General features: G+C 43.7%; 2 protein-coding genes across 11 annotated transcripts in view; both read right to left on the bottom strand.

Annotated features, from left to right (window-relative positions):
• chrm4a (cholinergic receptor, muscarinic 4a) overlaps positions 1-9,975 on the bottom strand; it is a 63,006-nt gene extending 53,031 nt beyond the window's left edge. For all 10 annotated transcript variants that reach the window (XM_034677457.1, XM_034677456.1, XM_034677458.1 and 7 more), the window contains exons 1-3: positions 9,870-9,975; positions 8,550-8,648; positions 5,370-5,710 (exon numbers count right to left, since the gene is read on the bottom strand). In XM_034677457.1, coding sequence (XP_034533348.1) covers positions 5,370-5,424 — 55 coding nt within the window. In that variant the 5' untranslated portion in view covers positions 5,425-5,710; positions 8,550-8,648; positions 9,870-9,975. The remainder of the gene's footprint in view (positions 1-5,369; positions 5,711-8,549; positions 8,649-9,869) is intronic.
• Positions 9,531-18,718, bottom strand: LOC117808031 (guanylate cyclase soluble subunit beta-2-like). The gene is given in 19 exon segments (XM_034677452.1): positions 9,531-10,020; positions 11,145-11,323; positions 12,493-12,647; positions 12,712-12,858; positions 13,001-13,149; positions 13,223-13,346; positions 13,430-13,626; positions 13,706-13,799; positions 13,891-13,992; positions 14,400-14,631; positions 14,633-14,765; positions 14,932-15,031; positions 15,130-15,290; positions 16,563-16,657; positions 16,745-16,818; positions 17,377-17,539; positions 17,810-17,948; positions 18,382-18,522; positions 18,615-18,718. Coding segments are annotated over 16 exon segments (2,112 nt in total). The 5' UTR covers positions 17,380-17,539; positions 17,810-17,948; positions 18,382-18,522; positions 18,615-18,718; the 3' UTR covers positions 9,531-9,853.
• Between the last annotated feature and the right edge of the window lie 23 nt (positions 18,719-18,741).

The raw sequence follows: 18,741 nt of genomic DNA, 5'->3' as shown, positions 1-18,741 counted from the left end.
GCAAACAGGGCTGAGGTTAGCGATTAAATCGGCTGCATAAGATTACATTTATGTTTTAAAAGTGAGCGAAGCAAATGGAAGCGCTTTAAAGTCTTGTGTATTGATGTCTGAGTTTAGTTTTGAGTCCTGCATGAACTTAGTCGTGCAGGATGAGGATAAAAGTCTCAAAACAGGACGTTAAAGATGGAGCAGGAGAAAGAAAAGCATGCCTATAACGAAATACCAATCTTTGAGAAACGGGTCCATGTTCGAGATTTTAACGTACAGATTGCCTCTTTTATAGGGAGCATGTTTTGTTGTTAGTCCACCTTGTTGTACTGTATAAAAGCTGAAAGGCTCCCGCGGTGTAGATCAGTCTGTTTAAAGACGACCCCTTTATTAGATCTCGTAACACGCACCGTCTTTTTTAATTCATGATGTGCAAAGACTTAATAAAATATTACTGATGTTAGCACAATCAGCCTCTTAAACCCTCGTCTGCGTCTGAAACCCCCTAAATCCTCTCTCTCTCTCTCTCTCTCTCTCTCTTTACATCCCACTCTGATGCCAGCTCGCAGGGACGCGCCAACAGCAACATCTGGGCCCAACACACACACACACACACACTCACACACAGAGAATGGCACAGTGAATGCAACATGGGAACAGTGGTATCCTCAGAAAGTAGGACATTACAGGAGGGGACAGAGAGGAAGAGACAGAGTGTGCTGAGGATGCTAGTGGCTCTAGAACACAGTTCTGCTATTTCTGCTCCAAATGGAACAAAAGGAAACAATAACTAATGTTTTTAGAACAAACACTGATTCTGAGGTGAAATTTTTGTCACCCGTTTCACTTCATTTTGCAGCAGTTTGAAGCACACTGAAATGAAATAACGAACTTGGTTACAAAATTTGATGTTTTGGTTTATCTGTCAAACTCAAATTTAGGCGTTTGACACTTAAAACTAAAAGGTTTTGCAGACTACAGCTCTGAAGTCCTGATTTTTCCAATTTGCACATCCCTGCCTCTGTTTAGAGAGCACAAATAGACGACTTCAATACGACAAAGATCCTGAAAACGTCCTGAAAGTACACGAAGGGTACAAAAAGGCTAGCAGGAAAATATCCGGGTAAAGGCCGGATTTGCGTTCACACATGCATCTAAACCCAAAAAATTCAGGAGTGTTGTGCATGTATGAGTAACTGAATCATTCAAAGGTCTGCAGATATCAAAATGGCACCATATCAACCAAACACTAAGTCTTAAGTCAGCTTCTTACTTCATATTAGAGATATTTTTGCAACAAAGAAAAACAAGAAGCTGCAAACACGTTAGATTTGTGTAATTTCTTCCTCCCTCCACACGCTGAATTAAGATTAGAAGAGCTTCCATAGAGCTGGAGAAACATCCCCGTCTAAACCAGTCTGCATGGAGCCAAGAAACACTTAAAATATCAAAGCTTTGTCTATAATTATCATCCATCCGGCTGCAGACTGATAACAGTGATCCGTATCACAGCACAGCTCCGTCACAGCTGCCTTAATGCCTGCGTGTTGAACAATGAGGATGCTCTGCTGCTGACCGCCCTGTAACACCGCCGAGAGAGTCTGAACCTCTGGGAATAGGAAGGAAAAACAAACTCCTGGTAGCCTTTGGCCTGTTCTCACCGCTGCGTAATGAGGAGGCAAACACAGGACAGGGGACAGAGGCATTCATTTCTCTGGTTTGTGACAACCGTCAGGGGAGCAAACACACAGAGCGGGGATGGAGACAGGAGACAGGGTTTAGGCTAAAAGTGATGGAGAACAGAAAGCTAGAGTGACATTGGCCTCGCCAATCAAAACCTGGAACATGTCAGACCATAAAAGTACATCCACAAAAATAGGATGATAGTTTCCTGGGTGAAATCAGTGCTTCAAGTGGGAAAGAATAAGTGTTGTTAAGGAAATGTGGGGAGTAGAGAGTGAGGGAAGACATGCAGCAGACGGTCGCTGCCAGGAATTGAACCGGCGACCTCTGTGAAGAGGCTATAGCTTCTGCATGTGGGGCACTTAGAGCGATAGGCCACCAGCGCCAAATATCATCAGTATTATACTTGAAGTTTCTACAGTTACGAAAAGAAACCTGAAGATGAGGCAGAAGAAACTACCTCAGAGTCTCAGCTTCACTGTAAACAGTAAGTCACACAGAGGCTTCACTCTGGCGTTCCAGGAAGTCAGGAAATCTAAACGCTGATTGTCTTTAGTGGCACAGCATCAAGCAGATTCGTGTGGTTGGACTTTCTTGAAATTACCTAACCGCATCTGCAGAGGTTGAGCTTCAGCACTGTTTATGAACAAAGGACCTGAGCTGACCGGGATCCTCTGTGGGTAATAAATACACCTACTACTGACAAGTACCTCATAAAACCACACTACAAACTAAGCACAACTATCCCTTTAAGGTAACAAACAGAGGTGATTTAACCAGCGAAATAAAACCAAACCGCAATCTCTGTCTTAACCTTACTGAGTCCAAACAGAACTGATGCTTGTGAGTCCCCAGAGCGTCTTATTTTCAAGGGCTGGGCCTTTTTCTAAGTTGCTGTATTTGCAACTTGGATGTGAAAGAAAAGACCTGACATACATTCTTTAATCTGCACACACACACTCTGACACGTGCCAACTAGTAAAGTAAGCACATAAGAAAGCACTCCACACACACTGTCGCCTCCTGATATGCAAAAAAAACACACACGTTCTCCTTCTTACAGTATTTGCATGTCATCATGTATACACCCCCCATATCTGGAAGTCTTTATCCACTCCAGTGTGCGCACAGAAACAAACCCGCCTCCCCTCCACAGGAATCTGCTCTCTGCAGAAGCGAGGATGTAAATAGGATAGAATTAGAGAGAGAGCGGGAGGAAGAGAGGATACACGGGAGACGGGGGAGAGGAAAAGAGGAGCCGCTGATGGAGGGGAGGAGACGGGGAGGAATCAGAGAAAACGGAGAAGAAGGGGGATGTTACATCAACCCCCTGATGTTTTATGTAGAGCTGCCAATCATGGCATCATACAGAGCGCTGCGCTTTCTCCTTCCGGCGGAGAAAAGGGAAACTGCCTTTACTGACAGCTAAGTGTTGCCTCAATCATCCAGTTCAGTACAGTAAATCCAATCTGTAAAAGTCGAGGTCAGACCTGCAGACATGGACAAAAGACAGGCCTCTTTTTTTACCTTTGTGAGTCCGTGTATAGGAGAGCGAGTCCATGGCCCGGGGCGGCACTTAAGTCAGTAAGAGCACCAAATGTGGGCCAGCTATTCATGAACAACAGACTCAGAGTAACCACCAGCTGCAGCCTGCATACGCTACACTTTCTGTACGCTCATTACAAAAACGCAAAGGGAAGTGTCAATCAAGAAGCACCTGGAGCAAAGCCCCGCCCCTTGAGCATTCATCAGCCAATGACAGCCCTCGCCTGGAGACGTTCTGTCCTGCAGGGTCAGGGTTTTATATGCTCTCGTTCGCTCTGAGTGGATGATCTTTGTTTAACTGAAAACATAGAAGAACAACAAACGGATGTGAGGAAGAAGGTTTGTAGAACAATCTGTACTGGATTTATTAAGAAGCTGAGGTTGGATGATTAACAAGTCTTCAAAAATCCCCAAAATGATGCATGCTAGTGCTTTCATGGCTCCATGTCGCATATGAAAAAACATCAGCCCCTGCAGCTGGTTTCACCGACACGCATGAAAATCAGTCTGCATATGCATCACGCCAAGACCTACAAGAAAGTCTCTCATCTTCACGATCCAACCTCGACACAAAGTCCACCATTTTCTTTTGAAGTTGCCCCAGCCCCACCTACTGGTTACAGACGGTACTACAATGTTGACCCAGGCCTTTATTTGGGACACAGCTTGACTACGATCTATAAGTCACGATAACGGAGCGATCATCAATCACAGGTAGACCCGCCCTAAATTATCCCCTGCTTCCTGGACTCTAAATGGGAGCTTGATTTTAAAAATGCTGTGTTAAAGAAGACTTGAAACTAGAGATGGAGACCATAAAGTCATCACTGAGGGAATAAATCAAGTAAACGGAGTGATTTTGGAGCTGCCCTCTGCTGGTCGTTAGAGGAACAGCCGGTTTAAAGCACCTCCACATTGACTCACATCCTCTTCTTCGCCACTGTCTATGTTTGATCCTGACTGTGACATAATCAATACAGCAGCCAATCAATACGACCTCTGACAAACTCTGAACTGCAGGTGACTCTGAAGTGTGCCGTATCGTGTCGCTGCTTGTTGTTTTCAGATTCACACACTCCTCATTTATTCATAAATCCATATGTCCCTACAAGACAATTTAAACACTCTGGACTCGTGTCTCTCTCGTGTTTCTCTTCCCCGAGCCGTGTCCCTTTTATACTCCATGAAAAGCTGAGACGAGGGAAAGACGGGATGAAAGGAAAGAAAAGAAAAGAGCGAGGTTTAGACGGGGGAGCAGAAGAGGAGGAGTTTATTCTGGCTTTTTAATCTCTGAAACCCTAATTCGTCTTTTCTGCCTCTGTTTTTGTTATCTCCTCCTTCAGCACCTCCTGTCGCCCTGAGTCTCTTTCTTTCTCCTCATCCTCCTTTTTTTTTTTCATCCCCTGCCCCGAGCCAAAAGCTGCTGCTGCTCTTATTGTTTGGGTTTTATGAAGAATGTACGAATCTGATGTGAAAAATAAGGAAAATTCTGACTGATGTTTTCAATTTGATGATCTTTGAAATGTGGAAACAGGACTTACCTTCTAATGTGAGACCATATTATGAACCAGATAGTTAGGAAGGTACATATTTCCTTCAAATTAAAGAATATTTATGGACTTAAAGGAGCCTGTATTTAATATTAACCTGATTACTACAACCCCTCCACACTTCTTCAACCTGTAAATGCTGATTGGTCATTACATTTTGGTCAAATGGAGCAAAATAATGTGTTTTTTTTTTTGCTTTAAATTGTTTTGTCCTTTGATTTATGATTATCTTGTACTATATGCTGTTCATTTATAACATTTATTTGAAAAACTATTCATGTTCTGATGCTTTTTATTGCTTTAACTTTACCAAGGAGCGTCATGGTGCCTCAAAATGAACCAAAGGCGTCATAAAATTGACTTTACCTCGTTTTTAGGATAAATCCTACAGCTATAAATGAATGCCAACACACATCTATCATAGTGTACAATGTGACGAAATTCACAAGACCGTTTTTGGTGTTTTCCCATTTAAGAAAAGCCCAAATTGACAGGTTTTACGCGCATATGTCGCGTTTTTACGCATTTAACAATTACGCGTCGCTTCTTTAACCATCAACTTGTGCACGAACCAGTTGACAGAGATGTGATGTTTGGACTCACCATTGAAGTTCCAGAGGGGCTGCAGCCCCCCGGCTCCGTTACTGTCGTTACTCATGTTGCATGGCGGAGGACTCCTCTCCTTTATTTCCTTGCTTTCTCCACTTTTTCCTCCTCCAAGTTTCCCTCCAGCTGTCGCGCCCAAATCCCTCCTCTCGTCCTTTATTCAATAACTCTTTATCCCTCTCTTTCCTCACTCTGTCCTCTGTGATCCTCCGCTGTGCGCCACAGGATCAGAGTTTACTCCTTCTCTTCTGGATTGTCTCTCTGCTTTGATTGGAACCACTTTGGATGTTTTTTCCTTCTCAGTGTGGCATCAATCAGCCGAGACTGTCACGTGAAATCTGAAACCAAACATGTAAATGAACAAACAACCGATTAGTCCCCAATTAGTCATCAATTCTCCCGTTAATGCAAATCTATCCGCTCAGTGCGCAGCGCGTGGTTTCTCCGGAGCGCGTTCATTCAGGGAGAGAGAGAGAGAGAGAGAGAGAGAGAGAGAGAGAGAGAGAGAGAGAGAGAGAGAGAGAGAGACTTGTGATGTCATTTTCCTCCTTAGCCAATCCTTAATAACTGAATCTTTTTTGCTTTTAAGGATTTATTCAAATGTACATTAAAATAACATAAATCCATTTGCTCATAAGGGAGGATATATCACCATTAATGTCTTGTCTCCTTGAGAGTAAAATATTTTATGCTAATTATTCTGCTCTTGCAAGAAACCATAACACTGAGTACTAAATCATGATCTCAGTTCTTTCTTCTATGGAAGCCCTGAAAGGCAAACGAGCAAAACATTTTGGTGATACATTTTTTTAAGTTTTACCAAAACAAAGCTTCACCTGAGCTTCTGACTTCAAACCAGACTTGGAAGAAAGTATACAAATACAATAATTTATTTAAACTTATTCTTGCATGTACTAATGTCTGGGTTGCTGCAACAATTGAATTTCCCCCCAGGGATCAATAAGGTAATATCTTATCTAATCTTATCTCATCTTCAGACATAAACAGGAAAAAGTCACAAGAGAATAAAGTTGGAAAAAAACCCAATAAGAAAGTCATAATAAAATGAAAAGAAAAGGTGGTTTTGTTGAGAAAATAAAACTTTTAAATTACAAAAATGAAGTCATTATAATATTATGAGACTATAGTTTTTATATTACAATAGTTAGGTTGTAAAGTTACAAAAATTTAAGTCTGAATTTTACAAGGAAAAGTAAAAAAGGATACATTTTTATGACATTTCATCTCTAGTGTGTGAAATAATATCAAAATATACTGTACATACAGGCTTATTGCATTGCAAAATGTAATAAGAAAAATGTTGAATGTATATACAAACAAAAAGAGAGAGAGAATGTCTCTAATGGTCTGCTTGGTCCTCCATACAGAACTGGATTTATGTTTAAACTATTAGAAAGCTGAATCTGCTTCTACTCCTCTGACTCAAACACAAGTCATCTTTGCAGCATTCCCACATTACTCAGTTTGAGTAAACATCAGCAGCACTGTCACCTTTGTCTCTGCAGACTCTTTAATTCAATGTGAGGTAAATATGTTGATGCACAAAAGAGCATCACTCTGCATGTCACTGCATAACAGACTCACTTTCCTCCTGACTCGCTCCTATTTATTTTCACGCTTTCTCCGTCTCTCTGCCCCGCGCTGACACACTGCCTTCTCCACAGATACAGAAAGTAGACTCTTGTGTACTGTTCCTGTCACTTCAAAGCTGAGTGTTAATTAATCCAATTAGAGAGGAAAGGGGGGGAGAGCAGGAGAGCAGAGCAGAGCGGAGCGATCGAGAGGAGCTTTCACATCAGTTCACATCATAAATACTCAACAATTATCAAAGTCAGACGCTTCACAGCGGCGCACAGAAGACGCATTAAATATGAAAGGCAAAGCACTCTACCTGTGCTCAGGTAAACACAGAGAGTGATGTAAAGTACTGTGTGGAGAGAGATCTGTAGTAGTGTTACGAAGCGGGTTTCATGTGTGGGTTTGCATTGTGTAAATGTTTCTGAGACCTCAAAGGTAGAGAGCGCATGCAGAGGCTGCTTTTTGGTGAGTAACCCTGGGAGTAAAAATAACTTCGGTTTGTTTACAAGGAAACGTAACACGACACCTTCAGAGGACGGAGCAGATATTTTTACACCCGGGCTCTGATTTTACACATTCAGGGGGAGAAAGGACAAAAAAGGAAGAGAGAGGTTTGGACTTCCTAATGCTTGAAAGCATCCCTGCAAAGATACACCAAACTCCCCCTGACTACTTTACAGCACACAGGAGTTGCTGCTCTACCTCTTCCTCAGATTCCTCAGTTTGTTCGTGACTTTGTGTCTTCAAATTCTCCGCCTCAGATCTGACTCTGTGTTTATGCAAGGAGAACAAACTTTCAAACGGAGGCAGCAGCAGCAGACGACGGCACAATCTGTGTTCTTACAGGCTGCAGAGACAATGATCGGAAGGACGCTGCGGACGCCAAAATGATGAAGAGCAGAAAAGTTTAGTGAAGAATTCATCTTTGAGAGCCAGAAAGTTTTGAAAAACAGGGCCCAAATATAAGATGATGAATTCCCCTAAATCAGGAGTAGTAGCTTAGCTTCCCTGATTGGTTTTAAAACATGTCTGGGTCTGGATCTGGGTCCCTCCCTCGACTTTGAGGGAGGGAAACGATTGTAGTCTGGATAGCTCATTTCTCGATCGGCACACGCTGTAACAGGAGGTGAATTTTTTCATAACACGGCAATTTTAGTCTTCCATTATGAGAGTCACAGCTGACTTGATTGACAGGTGGGAACACTGTAGCTGTTGGCTAGGAGGCTCAAAGCCCGCCTCTTTACCTCACACTCGCTCGACAGAAGTTAGGTTGAGTTCAAGATTTCCAATATGGCTGCCGCAGACGATTGGCTTCAAAACAGGGCTTCAGAAACAGATGGGTGATGTCAGTCTATGCCTATCTCTGATATATCCTACACCTATATTTGTTTTGCACATCATGTGAAGCATCTCTGAGAATCTAGAAAATCAGTTATTATTCCTCTCTTTATCGCTTTAATGATCTTACGTCTTGGGTTCCTTTGGTTTCAGTTCATGTTGTTTTTAAAGGTGCTGCATAAATAAACGTATCATTTTAATAATTTGTGATCATTTGATTTGATTCTTGAGAAAAGATACCTCAAACAGGGAACAATGGGAGGCTTGGGAGGGATGAAGCAGCCGGTGAATAGAGGGCGTTTGAATCTGTTTGATTCGATGAAGGTGGATCAGGAGAGCCTACAGAAATAAACACAGCAGAAGAAGGCGTGGTCAGTTACAAACACTTTAATGATCTCTAAACATGTTATGTTCCTCTGAGAGTTGATGTACGACGTTTATTTTACTCTTTCAAACACAGTTCTGATTTTATCTCCGTGAAATAAAGACTGAAGCGTTGACTTGTGCTGTGAGATAAAGGAGTCATAATGTGTGTGTGTTTGCCGGCGTGTTTGAGCCGACAACCTTACATAAGAAACTCTCGGCTCTGCTCACCTCACCCCTGACACACACACACATACACACACACACACACACTGACACACACACACACAGCATGTGTCATTATGGACTGAAGTGGGCTGATTTTGGCTCGGCCATTATCTTCTTACACAACCCACTACAGTGAAGAGAGTCTGTGTGTGTGTGTGTGTGTGTGTGTGTGTGTGTGTGTGTGTGTGCGCTCACATTACTCATGTGCTTATGTGCCATTTGAAGTCATTTCTAAAATTGCTCACTAATAAAGCAGCGTGCTCTCTCCATCAGGCCTCTGCCCTCTCTTTGTCAGCAGCTTTATTGTGAAGAGTCCACGTCTGAAACACAAAACTGATGCAATTACCATCGTTCGAGACCACACACACACACACACACACACACACACACACACACACACACACACACACACGCTGACAAAGAGGATCTAACAACCTGCCGTCTGTTCTCTCGTCTTTAAACAAACACCTCCAGCATCACATGTGTGCTCAAATCAAACCAACCTGAAGGTAAATATCAACAAATTAAATCTTAACTCAACAGAACAAGCTTGTGTTGTTGTTTGCAGTACAGCCAAACCACCAGAAGGGGGCGCTATAACCTCACAGATGAGTACACTGGACTGGAAAACACAGTGAAGGTAATTTTATTAGACGTAAAGATGTGAAATTGAAGCATTGTTACATAATGTGTAGAATAACTCTGCAGATTTGTGGAGTCATGCATGCTCCTGATTGGTTGTGTGATAAATATGTTTCCCCAGTGTTTAACATAACTATTTAAAGTCATAGTCACATGAAACACACACTCCTCTTTGTCTAAATGTGTCTCTGTTCTTGATTTTTCTTCTGTCCCTTTGTTTCAGCATTTATTCATCCTGATAATCAATAATAATCTTGCAGAAACAGGAGAGGTGTGAAAGCAGAGAGAGTAAAAGAAGCCCTCAGTCAGAGTCAGAGTAACACACACAGTTTGCTGTTGCAGCTCTCAGCAGGTGTCGTGCAGGTGGCGTCGTCGTCCGTCTGATACGGAGGGGTGATGTCCCAGGTGAAGAGGTCCGGGGCGATGACTCCCTCTGAAGGTTTGTCGCTCACCTCAGAGTCAGAGCTCACCTCAGGATCTGAAGGAAGAGAGAGAATACAGTTTGATGACATTCTGATGCTTTAGAAAAGAGAGATAGGAAGGGATAGGGAGAAGAAGAGAAGTGGTCGAGGAAGAGAGAGAGAGAGAAGAAAAGGAGAGGGGGGACAAAGAAGACAGAGAAAGGACATAGAAAAAGAAAAGAGAGAAAGGGAGAGTAAGGGAAGGAGAAAGACAAGGGAGAGAGAAGAAAGAGAGGGAGAGAGAAAGAGATAGGGAAGGAGGGAAAATATAGGGAGAGAGAATAAAAGAGAGGAAAAAGAGATAAGAAAGACGACAAGAGAAAGAAGAGAAAAAGAGAGTAAGGGATTGAGAAAGGAAAGGGAGAGAGAAAGAGGGACGTTTTTAGAGCCGGCCTGGTTTTCCGTCTTCCTTGTTTGTCCTGTGATAGGTTGGCGACCTTTCCAGGGTGTACCCTGTCTTTCGCCTGAAGTCACCTGGGATTGGCTCCAGCCCCCCGTGACCCCGAAAGCGAGATAAGCAGTCAAGATAAGGGATGAATGGTGTCAGAGTTCTGTTATTACTAAAGCAGGCAACATAAACATGAGAATACAATCACTGCAATGTTCTGAAGCATCCTCAAGTCCATGAAAAATCCAGGAAAAGGTACAAATGAATCCATAAAAGATCGACCTGTGCGATTAGTCTGAGCCATAACATAACTGATAACGTCTGCAGACACTGCAGGCAGCTTCATCTGCTGTTGAGTGGTGTTAGAGCTCCACCTTGTGTCCATTTGCCCACCCTGCACTCTACCTGCAGAGCTCAGGTGCTCTGGAAGTGTGGGAAAACTTAACTTCTCTTGAGCTTCTTAAAGGTTCATAAGGACATAAGTGGAGACGTCACTTGTGGCAATGTTTCATATGTTTGCAAATGATGATTACTGCATATAAAAGGGATCAAATAAATTACAGAAGCTTAAATAAAACATGATAGATGACAGGTTTCGCATTTGTTTTAATGCTACTTATAAACGGACGGATGTGCAGACACAAATTGGTTCTCCCTCTTCGACCTCTGATGCTTTTATTCACCCTGTCACATGCTGCTTTTCAGGGTTGAGGTTGTGAGTTCTCCTGAATGTGCAACTTTAGATTTCTTTACCTTTGCTGCTCTGGCAGTGACGCTCCTCCCCGTACAGACATGCCCCTCCAGCTTTTCCCATGATGATCTCTTCTGACAGCACCAGGTTCCCCTTCAGGAAGTAGGTGCTCATCTGGCCTTTACCTTTCACCTCGATCTGCCCACGCTCCTTTATGTCAAAGCCTGCATCCTTTAACTCACTGAGGAGGAGGAGGAGGAGGAGGAGGAGGAGGAGGAGGAGGAGGAGGAGGAGAGTGTGACCTTTAAATCTCGGTTTAAGAGCAACTGTACTTCACAGGAATATATCTTTAGTGGGTATTGAACAGTTTATTGGCTGCAGCTGACTGGAGCAACACTTCCCTCTACATCTTACATCTTAAACTAAAGATGCATCACGTTTCAGGTTCTGCATGTCTGTCCTCAGAGTCAGAGAACACAGACGCTGAACCTCTGCAAAATAATGACACCATCTTATTAACTCAGTCTGCTTCAGCCATGTATCATCCTCACAGAGACACACAAAAGAAGAGGATCAATGCACGAGCAGATTAAGTGCTCTGCCAGAGAAAATCACTTGTTTTGATCAATGGAGTCTGTTGGGCTCGGAGGGAGTAATGCAGCATTTTTTAGGTGACACAAAAGTGTTCTTCTCTTCACAGGAATCCTTCCTGAATGTCGTCAGACGTTCGCAGAAATAGGGGCGACTATCTTTTGTTTCAAAAACGTAGCTGACGTAGCTTTTCTTTTTGTCCCTGACAGCTCAGGATGTTTTTATAGAAAGGATCCCTGCAGAGAGAGAGCTTCATGAGAAAGAGGACCATATTTATGAAAGAGAGACGATCGATTGATCACTTCCTTTACAGCAATCAGACTTTACCGTGCAGAACAATAACGCTGTTTATGTGCTGTGGTGTCTTTTGGAGGTGTTCTGTTGTCAAACTCAAACAAAGTCAAACAACAATGCAGAAAGTAGCCAATCAGAAGAGAGGTAGATCAGAATGGCTGTTTTTCTGAACAGTGTGATATTTAAATATGCAACTTTTTACTGCTTTTGTAGCTGCAGACAAAAAGTTGAATTTTAGACGCAATCAAAATCCAACCCGCTTTTAATTCACATCAAATCAGAGAAATAAAATGATGCAAACTCCTCCCAGACTTTGTGAGTTTGCAGATGTTGCAGGTGAACTTTGCAAAGGAAGGAGTAGGAACCTCAAACTCTGACCAAAGCTCTCTCTCTCTGCAGGGATCCAGACTCTTAGAATACCAACCTGAGCCTGTCAGGGACCAAAACAAGAACCATTAGTGGACTCACTTTGATCCATCAAGGTTTATGTTGCAGGCCCCTAAATGATGCTCAAAGTGTCCCAACCTGTATGTGGAGGAGCTCAGGTGGATGTGATCGGGCAGTCCATGACTCTCCATCCTGGAGGCGGTGTTCACGGTGTCTCCAAACAGACAGTAACGAGGCATCTTCTCCCCGACTACTCCTGCTAACACCGGCCCGGTGTGCAGACCGACACGGATCTGAAACACACACATGTCCAATCAGAGCATACAGGACGTGATAGAGAACATGTCTCATTCTCACCTGTATGGGTTCCCCCGTCACAGGGTTGGTGACCTCTCTGGCTGCGATCCTCATCCCTAAAGCAAAGTTCGCCACCCTGTGAGCGTGAGTGTGTGTGGGGACGGGGACGCCTCCCACCACCATGTATGCATCGCCGATAGTCTCCACCTTTAGGGAACAGGTCACATAGAAAGGGAATTCAAACATCAATATACTTTCTATACTTCTTCTGCATGTTGGCATCTCCTCTAGAGATAAAAACATCACCCTGCACTCCCTAAACTTCCAGCGCTCAAAGGTGGAGGATCACCTTGTAGATGTCGTGGATGTTGGTGAGGCGGTCGAACTTGGAGTACATGCAGTTGAGCATGTGCACGATGTGGATTGGCTCGCAGGCTGCGCAGATGTTTGTGAAGGTGACGACGTCGCTGAAGAGAATTGTGCACACGTCGAATTCTCCTGAGGAAGACAGAAACAGGGATTAAAGACGGAGAGGAAGCATACGAAGAGAAGGACAGACGCACACACTCACCTGCCTCCACGCTCTTCCCGTCCTTCAGCTCATTGGCGATGTGGCGCGGCAGCATGGCGTACAGCAGAGTCTCCGTCTTCTCTTTCTCAGCCTCAAGGTGCCTCGACAGGATCCTCAGCTCCTCCTAAAGACACACAAACAAACACACATTAAACACAACTTTCAGACTCAAGCACACTATCAAGCACTATCGAGCGTCTCCCCTCCCTTCTTCCGCTCCAGCTGGTTGGTGAGCTCCATCTCAGCCAGGCGCTGCTGGTTCAGCAGGACCAGGTCTCTGGTGACGTCGTGCTGAGCCAGGTCGGCGAGGTGGAGGCCGACGTCCTGCAGCTCCTGGAGGCTCCGCAGCTTGGGAGAGCAGAGGTACAGCATGCAGTCAAGAGACTCCATCCACACCATCTGACCTGCAGGGAAAGCACAGGCGGAGGAGGAGGTGGTCAGGTGTTTTTAAAACATGCTGAAGAGACGTTCATGATGACCCACCTCTCAGTTTGAGCATGATGTCTTTGTGTCTGTGGCTCTTCAACACAAACTGACTGTTGATGAACTTGCGGATGCTCTCGATGGTGAAAGTCACCTGGAGGATGGAGAGAGAGGCTGAACCTGCAGCTACCTGACGTATTCTTAAACACTCTGATGCATTATTTTTTGAATGCTCTTGTTTCTACCTGCGGGTGTATCAGGGTGAAATATTGATCCAGCTTTGCATCCCTCGCCTGCAGACCTGGGATGAACTTTTGGATGTTCACACCTGAGTGTCTCACCTTCAGCTGAGATGGAGGAAGAGATGGTGGAAACTTTTGACTCTGCATTTGTGCACAACGTCATTTGTTTTGCATGCTCATGTTTGGTGTGGGCACATCATCGTCTTTATGATTTCACTCTTATTTGACCTCCTGTTCAAACGTACTAGGCCTCAAAACACAAAAATACATGAAATCCAGTTTGTAAAATGACACTTTTGTTGAATAAAATGCACAATGAAGCGTTCAAATGTTGAAAATGTGCACAGAATTGAGAGAAAATCAAACTACAGACAAATATTTTCCACAAAAGGAGTGTTTTTTTTTCTCTGCAGCTTCATGTGCATGCATCTTTCTAAAAAGGCAAAGATATTAGAATTAACACAACGCCTGGGAGTTTGTATTTTGATTTCGTCCATCAACATCAAACTTACGTGTTCGTCAAACACGATGTGGAAGGGAAAAGCGTCGCAGAAAGCCTTCTCCTCCATCCACAGTTTGTCCGGGTAACACGGACTGAAGGAGCACTGCAGACCTGCTGGGATTCAAATCAAACACACCTCTGTCATAAGAGAAGTGGTGAATTTAACACCACATAGGGTGTAACATCTAAAGGTGTTTACCATCAGCTGTGATCTCTCTGTGGCTCGTTTCATGAGCTGTGTCGGAGTCACTCGCCTGGGTCACCAGAAACACAACGTGCTCCTTCTTCCCTGTTCGCTCGTCCTCCTCTGATTGGTTGAGGATCTCCATGGTCACTTTGGTGTCGAAGAGATCTCTCCCCACCGCTTCCATGATACCTGGAGATGGAGGAAGATGTGCAGAGGATGATCAGAGGATTTCTGCATGTGCATTTAAGAAGAAACATCCAAACATATCTCTCTAATTAGCCTACAAGCTTTACGACTTTGAAGGCATGCAGGGTTGTGTAAAAGCAGTTTGCATCATCTATAGGTCGATATTTACCCGGCACAATGTGGTACAAGCCTTTTCTGTCAGAGTAGTAGTGAAGCAGCATCTTCCCGTCGTCTCTCATCTCCACCCGGAAAGATGGAGCATTCATTTCCTTCAAACGAGGATGTCAGATTCAGATTTCATCAAAAAGAGTCAAACAGTAGTTTAATATCTCAGTGCAAACATCAGTAATGTCAGACGTGAGCGTACCTGGTAGGACAGAGCCAGGTAGCTGTGCAGGGCGTCCAGGTTCCCGATGAACTCGACCAGGTTTCCTCCCAGAGTCCTCAGCATGGCGTCATAGCCGGCGTGTTTACAGAAACCGAAGAAGTGTTCTCCGAAAAGCTTCAGGAAAACATCTGAGGAGACATCTGGAAGATCGAGACACAAACACAGGAACACGTCACAGAACTTAGACTGAATATCGAACCTTTTAGTTGTTTTTAAGCAGCATGATGTAAAAATAATCCCAGGTTTATTCCCTCCCTGATACATCTCGTGTACTTTCATCTTTTCATCGTCCAGCCCTGTGTTTGTTTGCAAAGCTTCAGCAAATATTCAATTACAGCTTGTTCCCCTGAAGCTCGCAGAGACACGATAATCAGACCTTCGGGAAGCTCTCTGCACCCTGTCGACTCGCCCTGAATAAACAGTTCTTGTTATGTTTTATACATCTGCACCCGGGGGCCACGCTCTCATAATCTATAGATGTGTTTACCAACAATGATGTATGTTCAGAGCATGTTGTAATTAATAATTAACATGTTGTTTACAAAGCTTTTTATAGCGCCGGCTGTTGGAACTGTTACACTCTGATCTCACAATGATTCTTCAGTCGTGACATCAGGGGTCCAAAGTGAAATTTAAAATATAAAATATGTTTTTTAAAGAAGAGCCAATTTGAGAGACTGTGGTTTAAACTCCTTTGGGGTGCAAGAATCAGCATTTTTCTTCAGGTACACATACAATTATGCAACTTATGAATAAAATGTCTGCACAATTCTTCATTTGTATTTATTTTGTACAAATTATGTTGATTGTAAGGTGTCTGATTTCTTCAGGGACTTGTTAACACCTGAGTTTTCACAAGCGCGCACACAGAAGCTCACACCTCAGACACAAACATGTTCGATTAGGTGCAAAAAGTGCAGTAAACTCCACAGAATACTCTGTCTTTTATTGCTATTGTTTGTTTTCTTTCCTTTATTTTCTATGTCACTTAAAATGAAGCAGAAAACAAAATCTTGCAAATTTTAAAAATCCTCCTGCGATCACTATATTTATCTTCTGCATGTCTCTGAGTCTCTGCATGTCCCTGATTGAAAACAAAAGCACAAAGCATCTTCTCTTGTAGTTAAAACACAGACTGAAGGGTTTAATTGAAGTAAGAGCAGGTAGTGTGCATGAAATAGGAGGTGACTAACTGTTAGAATGCTGCAGAAGAAAGCTGACCCACATGAGCGCACACTTGACGGGAATTCAATGCCCAAAAACCCCCAGAGAACTAAACCCAGTCCCAACGGTGCTGCACTCTTGATACCTCATAATTAATAACTCAGACTGGCATGAAACCTGCAGGGAGAGTCTGATAAAAAACGGAGGAAGAGTAGTGGAAACACGGTGCACAGATGATGAGCTCTTACCCAGGAGTGAGCAGGCCTCCTGCACCAGGCTGACCGTCAGGACGTCGTCGTAAACCGTGTACGTCATGAAAGTGTCCTGGACTCCTGGCAGAGAGCTGTGCACACACAACAAATCATATCACCTTAAATATCATCTTCATCCTGTCGGCTTATTAAACATCTATGTGTACGAGCGCTGACACCTCAGTTTGTCCCAGGTCTCCTGCCCAAACTTCTCCTTCACCAGAGACTGGAGGCAGCTGTTGATGAAGCCATACTGCAAAAACAACAGATTAGAGAGAGGTGTGTCAATTTTTTGGGGCCTACATGATGAATGAGTATGAAAAGATTAATAAGAAAGGTGGTAGATAGCTTCAGCCTGCAGCTTTAAAGCGGGCTGCAATGACTGCAACATCAAGGTGCATGCACTAAATGACAGTACAGGAAGGATCCCTGCAGAGAAGGAGCATCCTTTCCTTCCTTTCTCTCCTTTTTTGAAGACCAAGGAGCTGTTACTCCTCATTTAAGGTGTGAAAATAATGGCAACACATCCTTTAATGAGCTTAAACAGCAGCTCTCCAAACAAATGAAACATTATTGTCCTCTTAATTATGTATTTATGGTCAAATGTTCTTTGCATCTTCATCTTATGGACCGTTTTTAATCATTTCTCTGTGCATGCTGATCCAACTCATGTTAACCTGCAGCATGATGTCACACGGTTCATCAGGTTTATGTCAGCTCTACTTTAATGTTTAATGTCTGAAGTAGACGTGCTGAAGTTAATTCCTCTATGTGCACGCAGATTTGGCCGAAAATATGAAGATGGACTCACCATGTCTGCGCCGGATGATATCCCTGATTCTTCTCTAACGTTAACTATTCAAAGACTTTACTCTCTCTCTCCTTCTCCTTTTCACCTGTTCTCATCTTTCTTTAGAGAGTCTAACTCCCGCCTTGTCTCACACCTCCGCCCTCCTGACCCTGACGCCTCACAGCTGGAGGAGAGGCAGAAACACATCAGAGACATCCTGAGAGGAGCTTTGGATGCACATAAAAACTCATATTTACTCAGTTTAATGCTTGCTTTCATTTTTCTTCATGATGCAACTGAGTTAAAAAAAGAACTGCTGCTCCTCTATTAATCTGATTTGCACTTGTAAAGAGTTTAGATTTGATATTTCCCGTGCAATAAGCTCATATAGGATTACATCAGAGAGCATGTAAGCAGATTCTCTTCACACTCAGTGAAAATGCAGCTCCAGTACCTTCCAACCACAGCAGACCCTCCGCTTCATTGCTCAGCTGCATCAAACACATCTGGCCGTGTGTGCAGACAGGAGGACGGGGATGAGACTGCAACAGCAACTCCTGCTGGTGGGTCTGGGTGCTTGTTTTCTTGAGAGTCTGACGTGAAGGAAGAAAAGCAGCTGCATAAAACACTGACGTCTGGACTCTCTGCAGACGGGGGACTGGAGTAGCAGTGTTTTAAACCTAGTCCTGTACTTCAGGGGATCCCAAAGTGTGGGTCATGAGATGTCTTCCAAATGTATTTATTTTTTAAAGTTATCTAAAAATGGTACGTTACCTATTATAGTACAAAATATCAACAAAAGTAGTAGTTTAATTTGAAATAAAACCTTGAAAATTGAAAATGTAATGAGTTTTCTGCCTTTCTTTGATCCCAGATGACTCCTAAGTTTAGGGTTAGTGAACACTTAATTATCAAAAGCATCAGTAGCAGTAGGTTTATTCAGATATGTGAAAGAGGGGCCAGGATTAAAAGTGCAGCTACATTGGAAAGGCACTGTTACACCCTCCAAAGCGAGACTTCTCTCACCCTGCAGGGAATGAGAGTTGACCTCAGGAGACAGATCCAGCTCCAGAGGGAGATCAGGGAAACAACTCTCTAGCCTGACCTCATGATGTGGACTGTGGTCACCAGGAGAGTTCTGTGTCCCATGGGAGGAGCGGGTGGAGGCTGTAAGAGCGGAAAGAAACTGAGTAGGAGTAGCAGGAGTGGGACACCTAAGAGCTGAGGAGATGGCACAGGAATTGGGGGCTGAGCTACACCTGAGTCGTCAGCAGGGGGCAGCAGAGAGAGATCTCCACCACGAGGAGACCTACGGCTTCCCTAAGAGGACGTTTCTCTGGAGGTCACCTGCACAAAAGCAACACTGCACCACAGACACAAGTTTTT

This window comes from Notolabrus celidotus, chromosome 24 (assembly GCF_009762535.1).
Source record: "Notolabrus celidotus isolate fNotCel1 chromosome 24, fNotCel1.pri, whole genome shotgun sequence".
Taxonomy (NCBI): Eukaryota; Metazoa; Chordata; class Actinopteri; order Labriformes; family Labridae; genus Notolabrus; species Notolabrus celidotus.
Note: the sequence above shows the minus strand (reverse complement) of the source record. Positions and strands in the feature narration are given on the sequence as shown.